This window comes from Hemitrygon akajei, chromosome 19 (assembly GCF_048418815.1).
Source record: "Hemitrygon akajei chromosome 19, sHemAka1.3, whole genome shotgun sequence".
Classification (NCBI taxonomy): Eukaryota; Metazoa; Chordata; class Chondrichthyes; order Myliobatiformes; family Dasyatidae; genus Hemitrygon; species Hemitrygon akajei.
Genome location: NC_133142.1, coordinates 71,120,915 through 71,139,173, shown reverse-complemented (window position 1 = coordinate 71,139,173; position 18,259 = coordinate 71,120,915). Strand labels below are relative to the sequence as shown.

At 42.5% G+C, this 18,259-nt stretch overlaps 1 protein-coding gene across 3 annotated transcripts in view; it reads left to right on the top strand.

Annotated features, from left to right (window-relative positions):
• Positions 1-18,259, top strand: part of brpf1 (bromodomain and PHD finger containing, 1) — a 56,121-nt gene that overhangs the window by 34,925 nt on the left and 2,937 nt on the right. For 2 of the 3 annotated variants that reach the window (XM_073072802.1, XM_073072801.1), the window contains 4 exons: positions 2,244-2,377; positions 3,637-3,752; positions 7,113-7,267; positions 13,399-13,540. In XM_073072802.1, the coding sequence (XP_072928903.1) occupies positions 2,244-2,377; positions 3,637-3,752; positions 7,113-7,267; positions 13,399-13,540 (547 nt within the window). Of the gene's footprint in view, positions 1-2,243; positions 2,378-2,454; positions 2,511-3,636; positions 3,753-7,112; positions 7,268-13,398; positions 13,541-18,259 lie in introns of those variants that run through there. The other variant, XR_012102200.1, reaches the window with a different exon arrangement.

The window sequence follows — 18,259 nt, the reverse complement described above, 5'->3', positions numbered from 1 at the left end:
CTACAACACACTCAACAAAAGTTGGGACAGAGGCATGTTTACCATTGTGTTACATCACCTTTCCTTTTAATAACACTTTTTAATTGTTTTGGAACTGAGGATACTAATTATAGTAGATTTACAATTGGAAATTTTGTCCATTCTTGCTTGATATAAGACTTCAGCTGCTCAACAGTCCATGTTCTCCGTTGTCTGATTCTCCTCTTCATGATGCGCCGTACATTTTCAATAGGAGATAGATCTGGACTAGTAGCAGGCCAGCCAAGCACACGCACTCTGTGTCTACAAAGCCACGCTGTTTTAACCCGTGCAGAATGTGGTCTGGCATTGTCCTGCTTAAATAAGCATGGACGTACCGGGAAGAGACGTTGCCTTGATGGCAACATATGTCTCTTTAAAATCCTAATATACGCCTCAGAGTCAATGGTACCTTCACATACATGCAACTCACCCATGCCTTGGGCACTGATGCATACCATCACAGATGCTGGCTTTTGCACCTTTCGCTGATATCAATCAGGATGGTCGTTTTCATCTTTGGCACGGAGAACTCGACGCCCATTTTTTCCAAAAACTAGCTGAAATGTGGACTCATCTGACCACAGCACACGGTTCCACAGTCTTTCGGTCCATCTGAGATGAGCTCAGGCCCAGAGAACTCGCCGGTGTTTCTGCATAGAGTTGATGTATGGCTTCCTCCTTGCATAATACAGTTTCAAGTTGCATTTCTGGATGCAGCGACGGACTGTGTTAAGTGACAATGGTTTTCCGAAGTATTCCAGAGCCCAGGTGGCTATAATTGTCACAGAAGCATGATGGTTTCTTAGGCAGTGCCGCCTGAGGGCTCAAAGATCACGCGCATTCAACAGTGGTTTCCGACCTTACCCTTTACGCACTGAGATGTCTCTGAATTCTCTGAATCTTTTTACAATATTATGTACTGTAGATGTTGAAAGACCTAAATTCTCTGCAATCTTGCGTTGAGAAATGTTCCTTTTGAACTGACTAACAATTCTCTCACAAAATTTGGCACAAAGGGGTGAGCCACGACCCATCCTTGCTTGCAAAGACTGAGCCTTTGATGGACGCTACTTTTATACCCAGTCATAATACCTCACCTGCTACCAATTAGCCTGCTTAATGTGGAGTCTTCCAAACCAGTGTTACTTGAATATTCTGTGCACTTTTCAATCTTATTTTAACTCTGTCCCAATTTTTGTTGAGTGTGTTGCAGCCATCAAATTCTAAATGTTTGTATATTTACAAAATACAATTAAGTTGGTCAGTAAAACTATAGAAAATCTTTTCTTTGTACTTTTGTCAGCTAAATAAAGGTTCACGTGAATTAACATATCACAGAATTTTGTTTTTATTGCATTTTGGAAAATATTCCAACTTTTCTAGAAATGGGGTTTGTATTTAAAGCAGGGGTTGATAGGTACTTGATTAGTAAGGGCCTCAATGATTACAGGCAGAAGGCATGAGAATGGGTTTGAAAGGGATAATAAATCAGCTGTGATGGGATGGCAGAGCAGACAGTGGGCTGAAAGGCCTCATTCTGCTCCTCTGTCTTAAGGTCTATGGCCAGAGGCCATTCAGCCCACCAGGTCCATTGTGGTTCATCATTTCTCCGTCAGTCTCATTTCCTGATATATATCTCTGTAACCCTATTCTCACTCCTTTGCCATCAACTACTGGCGGATCCTCCCACCAGTCATCAGCACCATTTAACCTGTTGACCATTGTGTCTTTGCGATATGAGAAAAACACCTGAGGAAACCCATACGTAAGCTGAAAGAAAGTGCAGATTACACATGGGTCAGGACTGAATCTGAATCACCAAAGTAGTGTCCAACCGTGAGAGACAAGTAAAGTGGTGAATTAATGAAAGTTAGTATTTATCAAACACTTTTAAATAGGACTTCCAGACTCTGTAATAGATTCTTCCCTCAGGCTGTGAGACTAATGAATACCCTGCCACCACCATGTCTCGTCACTAGGATAGTAAGCTGTTTACTGTATACAGTACTCTTTACTGTTTACCTGTGCTGTATGCATTTTGAATTATATTTTATTAAATTATGGTAATATTTTGGTTTATGTGCTGTGTGTGTTATATATTTTGCAGGTGCACCATGTTCTAGAGGAATGTTGTTTCATTTGGTTGTTTATGTACAGTCAGATGACAGTAACTTGAACCTGACAGAAGTGTATCCTAAAATTTATCACTTTTCTTATACCAGCACAACCCCTTCAAAGCAGGGTCGAGGGAAGCCTTCATTTTCCCGAGTGAATTTCCATGAGGATAGCAGTGAAGACACATCTTGTACAGAGAATGAATCTTATCCAATCGGATCAAGCAGGCATGCACATGGTGGTGAGTCCATTTATGGAGGGGGTAAAAAAGATTTACTATTTGTCACTTAAGTTCTAAAACATTTTCTTTCTGTCAAGTCATAAACACAAACGGTGCTGACGAGCAAGGAAGATTAAAGTATTTTCCCAATGAGGTAGGTGAAGAGGTAATCAAGTAAAAGTGATATGTTCTAGCAAGTCTGACATCCACAGTAGCATTTTTAGTAGCAGAGTATATGAAAAAAAGGCATGGATGTGCACATATAGTGTGTATACTGACTGTGTAATATATTGTGTGGTGTATTAAATGTGCTGCATGGTTTCTTATAATATATAACAACATGTTGTAAGAAAAGGAATCTTCCATATGCATCAAAAATGTAATTTCAATCTGAAACAATGTAAGACCTAAAATTTTACTTTAAGGCCAATATAAAACTTTGGGACAACAGCAATCACTAGATTGCTTGAAGAATCAATCACTGGAAGAGGTAGATCGGTTTTCTGATTACAGATCCACTTAGTATTTGCAGCCTTAAGGGGAACACATTTTTCCTCTTTGGAGCAGAGATTATACATGATTTCTGTTTTTAACATTTTTATGTTCTTATTGCAACTTCCAGCAATTGTTTTTTTTAATAAACCTGTATGTGGTTAACATTTGGTTGAATTACTCTGGCCAGTTCAGATGATTGGATATTTGTTTTTCGGCATGATCTTTCCTCCCTTTATAATGCAAAAAGTATCAGACCATGTATTGCTAAGGTCAACCTTATTAGTGTCATATCAATTGGTGGAAAAAGGTAAAATTTAATTGTGGGTGAAGCTTAGGATGTAACTGCAGTCTCTTTGGTTTCTAGCCTTGCTGTGAAGATATTTCAAATTCCAAACGCAAAGATCCTTCTCTTGCATGTGTTACGTGGACTTTCATCGTGGGTCCAACTTGATTTTGCTTGAGAAGAAGTTCAAACATCAGTCCAGCTGCGACTTTTATTCAAGATATTGATAGCTCATGATTTTTATTTTCAGCTATTATTCCCTAGTGCCTTCTGTCTAGTGTGCTCCACCAGTGGGTTTACTCATTTTAACTTTATTATATGTGGACATGAAGACCTGCACAATTTTGAATGTAGCAAGCCAATTTATATTCACTCAGGTTCAAAATGAATGATTAACAAATTTTAAATGAATTTTGATGCAGTCGGGATTTCTGCTTCTTGATACAACTGCATAAAGAATTACATTTTAAAATTCTTCACTGTTAAATCTTTCTTTTAACAGTGCGCAAAGGATTGAGCAGGTCAGCTGGCTGGATATCAGATGATGAGGATAGTCCTTTGGAGTCACTGGATTTGGTCTGGGCAAAGTGCAGAGGATACCCATCCTATCCAGCTCTGGTATGTCCTTCGGGAATGAATGAGATAGCAAAACATTTGCTTCGGAGCTACCGTTTGATACTTCTATGTCATGTAAAGCTTTTGATTACTGATGCTTAAGCTATAAATGTCTACATTTTATGTACATGGTAAGACATATGTATTTTCCTTTTTTTCTTAATGAGTAAAGCCCATTTTTAATATTTCAAGCTCATCAGTGAATCAAAATATTTACCACTGTCTATAAATAAATTCAGATACAGTGAGTATAGTTATCATTTAATACCATTTTAAAATGCATTCCATTTTCTTTAATTCCTTTAATTCAGATTAGGTATAAATGTATATACAGGTAGTCCCCGAGTTACAAACGTCTGACTTACGGACAACTCGTACTTACAAACCGAGGAAGGAGAAGCTATCCGCCATTTTAAGTCGTTGCCGTTGATACCGTGTTGAGTGTGTAACTTTGTATTTGGCTTAAATTTTTCTTAGTAAGATTCACCCTGACCCCCCCCCCCCCCCCCTTTTCCGGTCGGCTGGTGGCGCAGTGAGATCAGCGCTGGGCTCGAGGTTCCCGAGTTCGATTTAGTGACAGACCGCTCCCATGCCGGGTTGATGTCAATCCAATGACTCCCGTACCATCCATGCCGAGTTGATGTCGAGCTTGCAACTAGACCTCGTAAAAAAAAAAAACTGCCACCTCTAGTTCTGCAGTTTAAATTCCCATGCAGAATATTGTGGAGGATCAAATACCCAAACCCATCACAGCCCCCACTTGTCCCATTTAACCTGCTGCAGTGCAGTGGAGTTTAGGACCCGGGGAATTCAGTGTGGTGGTCTTTAGGATCCAGCGGACCTCGGGAGCCGGTGCAGGTTGGGACCCGCCGCCCGCAGTGTTTCTGTTCCATTGACGGGAAGCGATTGCAATTGAAGATAAAGTGGAAATAATAAAGTGTTTGGAAAGAGGTGAAACGCCATCGGTCATTGGAAAAGCATTAGGCTACAGTTGGTCAACGATCGGAACAATGTTAAAGGGTAACGGATAAAGTGAGAATAATGGAGCATGTGAAAGGCCCTGCCCCGATGAAAGCTACAATTATTACTAAGCAATGCAGTGGTTTAATTAAAACACAAAATGCTGGCAGAACTCAGCAGGCCAGACAGCATCTATGGGAGGAGGTAGTGACGACGTTTCGGGCCGAAACCCTTCATCAGCTTTAATTATTGGAATACATATGTTTCTTAAGTGTTTTATATGCATAGAAAGGTAAAATATATACTAAGACAAACGTTTGACTAACTGACGCTAAATAATACTGGATGTACTTGTTCTGACTTACGTACAAACCTGACTTAAAGACGGACTCAGGAACGGAACTCGTACGTAACCTGGGGACTGCCTGTAGATGTATTCTGCACACTGCTATAATATTGCTACAAATTTGTTGAATAATATTTTCATATTTATGTGTAAATGAAACAATGAAGCCTGAAGTAAAAACAGAAAGTGCTGGGGCACTCCACAGTTCAGGAACATCTGTGGAAAGAGAACAGAGTTAATATATCAGGTCTGATAAATGGTGTTAAATCTGAAATATTAACTCTATTTCTCTTTACATAGATACTGCCTAACTACTGAGTGTTTCCAGCATTTTTGTTTATATTCTGTATCGTAACCATATGTGCTATTTGTGCTGAGTGCTATTGGTAATGTGTTTTACACCTCGACCCCTAAGGAACGCAGTTCCGTTTCGCTATATTCATGTATGGTTGAATGATAATTAAATTTGAACCTGAGCTTGTATGTTTATTGTAACTTACGGTATGATAAACTTTAAACTGTAAAATGTACTGTTGAGGGATAACATTCGTAACATTTGGATTTGTATGTCCAAATAATACACAGTTAATAATTTTGGTTTAAACTGATGCCATTATTATCCAGATTAGAGAAATCTATTTTACAGATCTGTGGTAACTTCTGACAATGCTGAAACAGCCACAGATTTGGGGGCAAAGTACAATATATCTAGACCTGAACCAAACAGTTGATTATCCAGCAAATAAAGTTAATTTACTCAGGGAACACAATCTGTTTAAAAGGCAAAGTAAACAGAACTTATGAAAAGCATGGTAGTTTTGCCAGAAAGTATATTGAGTGATGGATATTTATGCACCAATTATGTGCTTCAAATCAATCTCAGTCGGTTACTTCAATGTGACATGATTGACCATTAGTTTATCCAATTACTTTCAATGCCTGGGAACAGAGTATCATTTAGAACAGCATGGAAAATTAAGCTTTCCAAATTTTCTGCACAGTGCAAAAAAAGGTCATTTTAGAATACTGTATGTTTCATTTGAAAAATCTGTTTTAGCCAAAAACTCCAAGGAGAATAGCATAGCTAGACCATATAGTTTAGCCACCAGCTTTTGCCTCATTATCTTTGTGCTGCATCTTGGACTCAAATGTTTCACTGCTGTGAATGAAATCATTTAAAAGATAATCGGGGTGGCCACGTAAAAATAATGCTGGATTGCCCTTTTCAGAAATTAACCTCAAATATTCATGTCAAATAATGTGAAACTTTAGACAAAGCATGCTTATGAATGTCTCTCGTCACATCTGTTCTTCAGCTGATGTATGATTGGAAACATATACAGATGATAAAAAATTACCCGTTTATTGATTGATTGAATAAAGTCTAATAATCTTGGAAACATTAATAGTTCCTTAACCTTAAATAATTGATATCACGTATAATATTCATTGGACACTGTATTAGCTACCTCCTGTACCTAATAAAGTGAGTGTACTTCTGTATGTTTGTGGTCCTCTACTGCTATAGCCCGTCCACTTCGTGGTTCAACATGCTGTGCATTCAGAGATGTTCATCTGCACGCCATTGTTGTAATGCGTGATCTCTGTAAACTCTAGAGACTATTGTGCGTGAAAATCCCAAGAGATCATCAGTTCCTGAGATACTCAAACCACCCCATCTGGCACCAACAATCATTCCACACTTGGATCACATTTCTTCCCCATTCTGATGTTTGGTCTGAAAAACCACTGAACATCTTAACCATGTCAGCATGCTTTTATACATTGAGTTGCTGCCATATGATTGGCTGATTTGATATTTGCATTAACGAGCAGGTGTATAGGTGTAACTAATAAAGTGACCACTGTGTGTATTAGAAAATACAACATTTATTTGTCACCATTGAACTTACAGCAACGGGATTATATAAAATGCATATTTCAAATTCGCATTAGTTGGTAGCTGAAGAGAAGAGTGTGATATGTAACTAACGTGCAAAGACTCCAGAGAATTTTTTTAACAATATCTGATTGTGTCTCTGTTTTTTCTTCTACAGATAATTGATCCAAAGATGCCTCGGGAAGGACTATACCATCACGGTGTTCCTATTCCCGTTCCACCACTGGATGTGCTCAAACTGGGAGAACAAATGACAGTGGAAGCACGGGAACACCTCTACCTTGTACTTTTCTTTGACAACAAGAGAACATGGTAAGTTGGGAACATTCTTCTTTCTTCTTTATACAATTTGAATGTACAGTGGCTAAGAATTGAACCATTTCAGCTTGAAATACTGTAGAATCACTATGGGTACTCAGGGCCCTTGGGGTTGAGAGGGAAAATAAATCAGCCATGATTGAATGGCTTAACAGACTCGATGGGCTGAATGGCCTTATCTTATGGTTTAATAAGCACAATCAGTAGAATCTACTCAGAGCATGGTCTTGCAGTCTGTATGGCTTTCTGTGCACAGATTGCCTGCTGGACTTCCAGTATCACAATTTTAAAAGTCTCCATTGGCTTTCATACACTTTGGAATGGATATGAAAGACTATATTTGCAAGTCATTGTTTCCTTTAATCCTTGTAATTCTGAAGACTTCTTTCACATGAGCCTGAGGACATCTTTGTAGAAGCTCTTTAGGGGAATGTGCTTGGCCCAGCAATCTTCAGCTGCTTTCTCTGTGGTCTTCCACAATAAAGAGTAGGAATGTTTGCTGAAGTTCAATTCCATTTGCACCTCCTCTGGTATGGAAGGGCCACTACACAAGATCGGAAAAAAACTTTACTTGCATGTTTATGAATTATTTACTGATTATTTATGTAAATATACAGTACACATGTACTACACAGAGATTCATTTTTGAGGGCATTCACAATAAACACAAAGAAACAACAGAATCAATGAAAAACTGCTTACAACAAAGACAGACACAACTAACACGCAGAAGACAACAAATTGTGCAAATACAAAATAATTATAAATATTGAGAACATGAGTTGTAGAGTCCTTGAAAATGAGCCATAGGTTGGGGAATTAGTTCAGTGTTGGGATGAGTGAAGTTATCCCCTCTGGTTCAAAAGCCTGATGGCAGAGGGCTTATAACTGTTCTTAAATCTAAGTGTGTGAAGCAAGGCCTAGAAACAGTTCAGGCATGTGCTATTAAGTGGCATTTGCACACTGAAAGTGCCAGACAATGATCATCTTTAACAAGGCCTCGATTCTTGACATATGGCATTACCATCACTAAGCCCTCTAGTTTGAATATTCTTGTGGGATAGTCAGTATTGTCCAGAAACTCAGTTAGACTAGTCATGTTAATACTCTGCTATAAAAGCAGATCAGTGGCTGGGAACCTTGCAGCAAATGACTCAGCTTTGGACATCCCAAGTCCTTTCTGTAAATCAGGAATATGATGGAATACTTTCTACTTGTCTGGATGAGTACTTTTCCACAATTCTCAGGAAGGTCAACATCAAGGAGAAAATAGTTTACTGGCACTGCATCCAGCATCTTCCATAAGCAATGCAAGGTGTCTCAGTAAAGCTATAAATTACAATAAAATGTATATTATAGTATGTAGCGATGTGCTACACACAGCGCTGAAATAACGACACGCAGTCGGTAAGTCGTTTTGAGACTAGTTTATTCAAACTTCGCGGCGCTGGCATTTAATCCCTAGCGCCTGCCCTCTCCAGGCGGAAATGACGTCAGAGGTGCATTACCAAAGTCTCCCCCCGTGCGCTGGCTATTTGTGAGTTGGTTCGCCTGCGCAGAAAGTGGGTCGCCACATAACCCCCCCCCCCTCCCAGAACCAGCGATACACCCCCCAATGTCCACAGTCTGGATCAGCCTCTGTTTGGGAGGTCTGCCTCTGTGCCACGGTGTCTGAATCTCGACTGGCTGCGCCAAGTCCACGTGGGCTGGTTTGAGTCGGTCCACCGTGAAAACCTCCTCTCTCCCCCCAATGTCCAGAACGTACGTGGACCCGTTGTTGTTGATCACCTTGAATGGCCCCTCGTACGGCCACTGTAGCAGTGCCCGGTGTCCGCCCCTTCGTACAAACACAAACTTACAGTTGTTCTGCAGGTCTTTGGGTACATGGGTCGGGGTCTGTCCGTGCTGTGAAGTTGGTACGGGGGCCAGGTTGCAGAGCCTTTCGCGTAGCCTGTCCAGGACTGCTGCGGGTTCTTCCTCTTGCCCCCTTGGGGTTGGTATGAACTCTCCCGGGACGGCCAGGGGCGTACACCAACTCGGCCGACGAGGCGTGCAGATCCTCTTTGGGCGCTGTACAAATTCCAAGCAGGACCCAGGGAAGCTCGTCCACCCAGTTAGGTCCTCCCAGGTGGGCCATGAGAGCCGACTTCAAGTGACGGTGGAAACGTTCCACCAGTCTGTTCGACTGTGGGTGGTAGGCAGTTTTGTGGTGTAGCTGCGTTCCCAACAGGCTGGCCACAGCCGACCAAAGGCTGGAGGTGAACTGGGCGCCTCTGTCGGAGGTAATGTGGGCCGGTACCCCGAAGCGTGCTACCCAGGTTGCGATTAGTGCTCGGGCGCAGGAATCGGCAGATGTGTCGGTGAGCGGGACCACCTCTGGCCACCTCGTGAACCGGTCTACCATCGTTAGGAGGTATCGCGCTCCTCGGGACACTGGTAGGGGGCCCACGATATCCACATGAATGTGGTTGAACCTCCAGTGAGTGGGTTCGAACTGCTGCGGCGGGGCTTTAGTGTGCCGCTGCACCTTGGCTGTTTGGCACTGCGTGCACGTTCTGGTCCATTCACTGACCTGCTTGCGAAGTCCGTGCCACACGAACTTGCTGGAGACCAGCCGGACGGTTGTCCTGATAGATGGGTGCGCCAAACCGTGTATGGAGTCGAAAACTCGCCGCCTCCAGGCTGCCGGGACGATGGGGCGAGGTTGGCCGGTAGCCACGTCGCACAAGAGGGTCCTATCACCTGGGCCTATGAGAAAGTCCTGCAGCTGCAAACCCGAGACTGTGGTCCTGTAGCTGGGCATCTTGTCGTCTGCCTGCTGCGCCTCCGCCAGTGCTGCATAGTCCACCCCCAGGGACAGGGCCTGGACAGCTAGTCTGGAGAGTGCGTCCGCCACAACGTTGTCCTTTCCCGAGACATGCTGTATGTCCGTCGTGCACTCGGAGATGTAGGACAGATGTCGCTGCTGGCGAGCCGACCAGGGATCGGACACCTTCGTGAACGCGAAGGTCAACAGTTTGTGGTCCGTGAACATGCCTTCTAAGAAGTACCTGAAATGCCGGATTGCCAGATACAGTGCCAACAGCTCCTGGTCGAAAGCACTGTACTTGAGTTCGGGTGGTCGTAGGTGCTTGCTGAAGAACGCCAGGGGTTGCCAGCGCCCCTCAATGAGCTGCTCCAGCACCCCACCGACTGCTGTGTCGGATGCATCCACCGTGAGTGCGGTTGGAACGTCCGTTCTGAGGTGCACCAGCATTGCGGCATCTGCCAAGGCTTCCTTGGCTTTAACGAAAGCGTCCGCAGCCTCCTCGTCCCAAGTAATGTCCTTGCCTTTACCGGACATCAGGGTGTACAAAGGGCGCATGATATGGGCTGCTGAGGGGAGGAAACGGTGGTAGAAGTTCACCATACCAACGAACTCTGCGGGCCTTTGACCGTGTTGGGCCGGGCAAAGTGGCGGATCGCATCTACCTTGGCGGGCAGAGGTGTTGCCCTGTCTTTGGTAATCCTGTGGCCCAGGAAGTCGATGGTATCGAGACCGAACTGGCATTTGGCCGGGTTGATTGTGAGGCCGAAATCACTCAGGCGGGAGTAGAGCTGGCGGAGGTGGGACAGATGCTCCTGACAACTGCTGGCTATAAGGATGAATGCAAAGTCCAGGTCGCGTCCCACCGCATCCATTAGCCGCTGGAACGTCTGTGCGGCATTCTTCAGGCCGAACGGCATTCGGAGGAACTCGAACAGGCCGAACGGGGTGATGAGTGCTGTTTTGGGGATGTCTTCAGGGTGCACCGGGATTTGATGGTATCCCCGGATGAGATCTAATTTGGAAAAGATTCTTGCCCCGTGCAGGTTTGCTGCAAAGTCCTGTATGTGCGGCACAAGGTAACGGTCTGGAGTGGTAGCCTCGTTCAGTCTGCGGTAGTCGCCGCATGGTCTCCAACCCCCGGCTGCTTTGGGCACCATGTACAGGGGGGAGGCCCATGGGCTGTCGGACCTCCATATGATCCGCAATTCCTCCATCCTCTTGAACTCCTCCTTCGCCAGGCGGAGCTTTTCCGGGGGGAGCCTTCATGCGGGGGCGTGGAGGGGTGGTCCCTGGGTTGGAATGTGGTGCTGTACCCCGTGTTTGGGCATGGCTGCCGTGAACTGCGGTGCCAGAATCGATGGAAAGTCCACCAGGATTCTGGTGAATTCGTTGTCTGACAGCGTGATGGAGTCCAGGTGTGGGGCCGGCAACTTGGCTTCACCCAGGGAGAACGTCTGGAAAGTCTCGGCATGTACCAGTCTTTTCCCTTGCAAGTCGACCAGCAGGCTGTGAGCTGGCAAGAAGTCCGCCCCCAGGAGTGGTTGGGCCACCGCGGCCAGTGTGAGGTCCCACGTGAACCGGCTGACGCCGAACTGCAGCTGCACTGTGCGGGTGCCGTAGGTCCATATCGTGCTGCCGTTTGCGGCCCTCAGGGTGGGTCCTGGCTTCCTGTTGCGGGTGTCGTACCCCGTCGGGGGCAAGATGCTGATCTCCGCTCCGGTGTCGACCAAGAAGCGGCGTCCCAACTGTTTGTCCCAGACGTACAAGAGGCTGTCCTGGTGACCAGCCGCCATAGTCATTAGTGGCAGCTGGCCCTGGCCCTGGCCCTTGCAGGGCGGGCGACAACGGCGGGCTTCTGTGCCCCATCGCTGGTGGTAGAAACACCACTGTTCACTGGCCTCCTCACTCCTGCCTCTGTGTTGTGTGCGCCCCCCTGCCGTGGCCTGGTAATCTGACCGACGGACGCCACGCTCTCCCTCTTGGCTTTCCACAGCACATCTGCCTGGACCGCCACCTTCTGGGGGTCGCTGAAATCTGCGTCGGCCAGCAGCAGATGTATGTCCTTGGGCAGTAACTCTAGGAACGCTTGCTCGAACATGAGGCAGGGCTTGTGTCCATCAGCCAGGGGCAGCATCTCGTTCATCAATGCTGATGGCAGTCTGTCTCCCAAACCGTCCAGGTGAAGCAGGCGGGCACCTCGCTCACGCCGTGAGAGGCCAAAGGTCCCAATGAGCAGCGCCTTGAATGCTTCATACTTGCCTTCTTCCAGGGGCGACTGTATGAAATCCGCAACCTGGGCGGCCGTCTCCTGGTCAAGGGCGCTCACCACGTGGTAGTAACACGTGGAATTAGAGGATATCTGCTGAATCTGGAACTGGGCTTCTGCTTGGCTAAACCACACGCGTGGTCGCAGCGACCAGAAAGTCGGCAGTTTTAGTGAAACTGCGTGAACAGATGAAGAGTCAGTCATCTTTGGTCCAAATCCCGTTTGGACCGTCGGGGTCACCAATGTAGCAATATGCTACACACAGCGCTGAAATAACGACACGCAGTCGGTTTCGAGACTAGTTTATTCAAACTTAGCGGTGCTGGCATTTAATCCCTAGCGCCCGCCCTCTCCGGGCGGAAATGACGTCAGAGGTGCATTATCAAAGTCTTCCCCCGCGCGCTGGCTATTTGTGAGCCGGTTCGCCTGCGCAGAAAGTGGGTTGCCACAAGTATATAATAAAGTAAGTAGTACAAAAAGGGAGCAAAAAATGGGGGGAAATAGTGAGGTAGTGTACATGGGTTCATTGTCCACTCACAAATCTATTGGCAGTAGGGAAGATGCTTTTCCTAAAATGTTGAGTGTGTGTCTTCAGGCTCCTATACCATCACCTTGATGGTAGCAATAAGTCCTGGGTGATGAGGCTCCCTAATGACGGATGCGATCCTTTTGATGATGTTCTCTGTGCTGAGGAGGCTAGTACCCATGGAGCCTTTTCCGATCCTGTGCAGTGGCCCCTCCACACCAGGTGGTGATGCAACCAGTTAAAATGCTCTCCACGATACATATGTAGTTTTTACGAGAGTCTTTGGTGACATACCAAGTCTCTATTATGGCTGACTCCAAAATGTCATTTGATCATATCAAATTGCTGAATAATGCTTCAAAAACCCTTTTAGAACAATCAGAGATGTCCAGTAAATGCTAAGTCTGAGAATGAAGGAAATAATGTTAAGGAAAATAGAGCAGTGTTAAAAAATCTTTAACTTTGATGGAGGGCTGCTGTATACAGTAATATGACATACAATGTTTATTTTTTTAATTAATCAGGCAATGGCTTCCTCGAACAAAACTTGTTCCTCTTGGTGTGGACCAGACCCTGGACAAAATGAAGATGTTGGAGGGGAGGAAATCAAACATCAGGAAATCAGTGCAGATTGCATATCATCGTGCTATGCAGCATCGAAGCAAGGTGCAGGGCGAACAGAGCAGCGATTCCAGTGATACTGACTGACCATAGAAATTTCTTTTTGTTAATATTTTTGTTTAAATAAAAGATGGAGCTGCAGCTCAGTGATCCTGAGAATAAAATGCAGAAGACAGCACGTCTCAAAGCACTGAATTGTAAAGCAAAGAGTACGGAGCCGAGACAGAACAGTGCTGGCCGCTAGGCACGAGCTGATGGACAGCTGAGCATTCCGAAAACAGAAGGCAGAGTAGTTATTCAGGCAATACTAAACTGCGTTAAGCAAGAGTCAAACCATTCTTTTAATATAGCTAATTAAAGCAAGAGACCGAGTCATCGGATCTGGCTAAAATGGTCTAGATTTTTTATAAAGTTGGTGAAATCAGATGCTACACAATTCATTTTAATTAAATTCCGTGAATAAAATAAGCAATATTGTGCATCAGATACTGTGAAGCCATGGATTGCCTTAACTTGTTTACTTAGAATTCTAAATAGGTGATATCATTATGGGTAATGATATCACTTATTCATTTCTGGATAAAATCAATCTCTTGTGATATCTGCATCTAGTTGAAGTAAACTGTACTTGTGGGTTTTGGTTTACTCCTGATCTTGAAGTCCTGCTTTGTGTTACTTATCCATAATTTTTGATTGAGAACAATATACTCTGCCAAATCAGGTGACCACCTAAGAGAGAAAGTGAGCGGAGAGACCTCTGACCAGAGGGAGAAAAGCAAGTTACAAACTTTCTTAGTAGCCAGATGGAAAGAAAATCAACTGAAATGCCCGAGTTCACTGTGGAAATCAGTTCCACTTTAAATTGTATAAAGCCAACTTTGTTTTATAATGGGGGATTACTAATTTTTTAAAAATCTGCTGCTAAATACCACATTTTCAAACCATATATATGATATATGCACTATGATTTTCTCACAATACTGTCCTGTGTAAATTTACTGAAATCTGAATATTGGTGTTACTTTGAAATTACACTCATCTTCATTACCTTTGCATTTATAATTGCACACACTTATTTGGAAACCCTGTGCTTTGTGAGCGCACACACACCGCACACATCACACACACTCCCCGTACATACCATACACACAGAGTGGAATTGACCCATAGATAATACCGTTGTCCCGGTTAGCTTTTTCTTCTTGTTATTTGGTTTCATTTCTGCTGTCAGTCCTTTTTAACCTTGCTGGATAGAAGTGCTTTATTTGATGGAGCAGTAGGTCTGAGAGTCTGTAATTAGAGTTTTACAGGTTCTTAGAACTGGATTTTCATGATCCTGATATGTAAAGATGACACAAATACGGTGTTAAAATGGACATTTTCTGCTTTGCTGCTCACAGTCATATTTTCACCTGTGAAAGGTGAGTTGGTGGAAGTGAAAAATCAGCTCAGAGACGGCACTTTAATGAACAGGGATGATTAACTGGTTAACAGCATCATTTGTAAATGACACAGGTTATTGAATTACACAGAAAACTTAGTTACCTCTTGTTCTGAGTTGGACTGACATTAGTCTGGTAGTTTGTTAAATTTTCACCATTGTATGTCATTTCCAGAGCATAGTCATAATTTTAGTTGTTTGCAAACTGCTCATGGAAACAGCAGTGTATATATTTGTTTTTGGTTCAGTTTCTCTGATTATTTTACAGATAATTAGTAAATATTTTCCTACTTGAGAGGGCACCAGATTTGTTTGTAGTTGAATGATTTAAGCTACTCAAGAGTTGATATCCTTTGTATTTGTGTAAATGCTGAGGACACGTATTCTGCATTCAATTTTGAAGCAGCCTGTGTTCTAGGACTTGTCTACGCAGTTAAATCTATTCAGAGATTGAAGGGAACAATATATTGTGAGTTGTGCATGCAGTACTCTGCTCCTACTCTTAAGCTCTGTTATTTTAAATAGGGTATCTGCAATTGAAAGAGACAACTTCTTGGAAGAAACTTCTACAATTAGTATGTTTGTGTGTCTGGGGAGGAGGAGAAGTACAAAATGTTACTAATGGCTGCCCCTATGAAAGCAATTTAAGAAAAAATCATTCTTGGTATGCACTCGTAGGGTTTAATCCCCAGCTGCCCACAATGTGAAACTGAGGAAGTCCCAAATCATTCCTTGGTCCATGCTTCCATGCTGATCTCAGCATGGGTGGTATTGGAGGTGCAATAATTCATTGCAATATTGAAACTCTGATGAATGGGAGAGTGATTTTGTTAGGGTTTCTGCTTTTGATCACTATCTGTGGATCAACCTACAGCAACCTCACCCCCTTCTGCTTACATCTGTTTTTCATTTCTGGAAGTACGTATGTTGGATGTGACAATGTAATTTTTTGTGGTAATCTCTGTTGGTTAGCCTGGACTTATACTTGAATAATAATCATATCTGGTACTGGTGGTCTCTGTGGAAATCTGCCCATCTGCATGGAAAATTAGTTAGAAAATAAATGTTCCAAGAAAAAATATTTCCTTTTGTGTCCCTTGAAAACAGCCTGACAGCGTGCCATTTTAGATAATATGTAGATGAAAAACTTGAGAGGATATTAAATAGGCTTTGCTCAGCAGGCTGTAACTGTTATCAGGTTTTTTGAAGCTTTTCCTTGTCATGGATGTTGGTCTGGCCATTGAAAACATTAACTTTTTGTACTATTCTTTCCCAATGTTCATTACACTTCATTCATAAAGCACCTATTAACATATTGAAATGCCCTTAGCATTTCATGCAATGCCTTTTTATATTAGCAAACTTCACTGCAATTCTGATCTTCAGTGTCATGAAAGGGGCCAATATCTGTACTTAGGAAGGATGTATTATAATTTTCTTGTTCCAGTTTTTATCAAAGATGGAAAGCATTGTATTCCTTTTCCCAGTTTATCATCATTACTGTTTTAAGACATCCAAAGCAGAAGCTCAACTCTCTTTTAACCATTTTGTGGAGTCACTGATAATGGTGATCATAAATGACTGGCTTTGAAGCTTAGTTTGTATTTATTAAACAAACGTTTCCAAGGAGTAAAATCCTTGAAATAAAAGCCCCATAATAGTCCTTGAATATTCATCTGCAAAGTAAAACAAGTATTGTAAGACATTTGGGTTTAACGTGTTCTTTTTTTTTGTTGAGAATTGGCTTGGAAGTGCTGTGTTTCATTGCCAAACCATAGATTCCAGTATTCTTGCAGCCTATTGAAAGGTATGTGTAAGAGGAGTATAAATGGCAAAATCTCATATTATTGTACCCAGCCTCCAGACTCCGAAGAACATGGTGCCTTTCAGTAGGGCACTAGCCACCCTTTGGTGAGTTAAATGTAAAAATAATTGAGTGCAGCAATGTGTTAGCACATTGTACTACCCCAAAAAATTGTTGATTATTACATCCTCCATTAATGCTATGTTGTGAAGGGAAAAGAGCAAACAAAAGAGAACGTGTAGTAGCCTTCACAGAGCTGACTTCAGATTGTCAAGGACTCTGATTAAGTGTCTGCATTTTTTCTTGGACTCTTGAAGGACTTGTTTACTTGGCATTCCATTATGTATGTATGTGGGGGAAATTTAAGAAATGAGTTGGAAACTTTATTGAGAGTGGGCTGAATTGTTTCAGATTTACTTAGGTTAGCCAACTGTCTAGCTATAAATTTCCTTTAAAAGAATAAACATCTCAAAGTGGATATAATCCTTGTTGGTAATTTTAGAGTGAGCTTTTATTAGCAGTAAGTGACTTTTAATTCTTCTAAAACACCAATTAAGATCACACACAGAGATATCAATAGTAGCCAGAAGTGTTCCTTATAAGGTGTGGCAAACATTTGTGAATGTATAAATCATTTATCGCTCTCTAGAATCACTCAAATGCATCCTTGCTAAAGTGGCAGGCAGTTAGAGTAATTGACATTTCACACAAACCCCTATCTTCAGTTAAGTGTTAGAAATGCAGAAGAATTTTTTTAAAAATTGAATTTTAATTTTGGTTGTTTAGAGATTGTTCTGTACCTTATTTTACCTGACATTCTAAAGAATACAGTTATACATGTATCTCCTCTAAATTATCAAGAATTCTGATGCATTTGTTTGCTAATTAGCTCCTGCATTAATTTCTATCCTTAAAATTCCATACATTTGTTCTGTCAGAACTCAGAGAAAAGATATTTGCAAAATTATTCCTCTTTTCCAAAAATATACTATTGTGTTTTTAAAAAATATTGTAATCCATCATTTAACAAGTTATCATTGGTAGGTGCCATATTTTAATTTAACAATATTCAGAGACTGATGAGTTTACAAACTTTGTTCTTATTGCCTATTAAAAGTTCTGATATTACATTAAGACAGAAAATTCTGGAAGTACACACCTGTCAGATAACACTTGATGATAGTTCAATAGCATGACGTATTAACTTGTTCTCTTCACAGATACTGTCTGACTTGTTGCGTATTTCCAGCATTTTATTGTGGATTTCAGCATATCTAGTATTTTGTTTTAGTTACCTTTTGCATACCTGCATGGACCCATCAATTGGAGAGGCCAAAGCTTTTAGGAATGTCCAACTTAACTGTATTAGCTTTGATCAATGAGCAAGTTTTCTATGTGAATAAAAAAAACAAATAATAATAATAAACATTTTTTAAAATAGAAAATAACCTGAGGCAAAGCAAAAATTAACTTCGTTTGAAAAAGCTAAGTAGCCATTCAAATTTAGTTTGATTGGGGC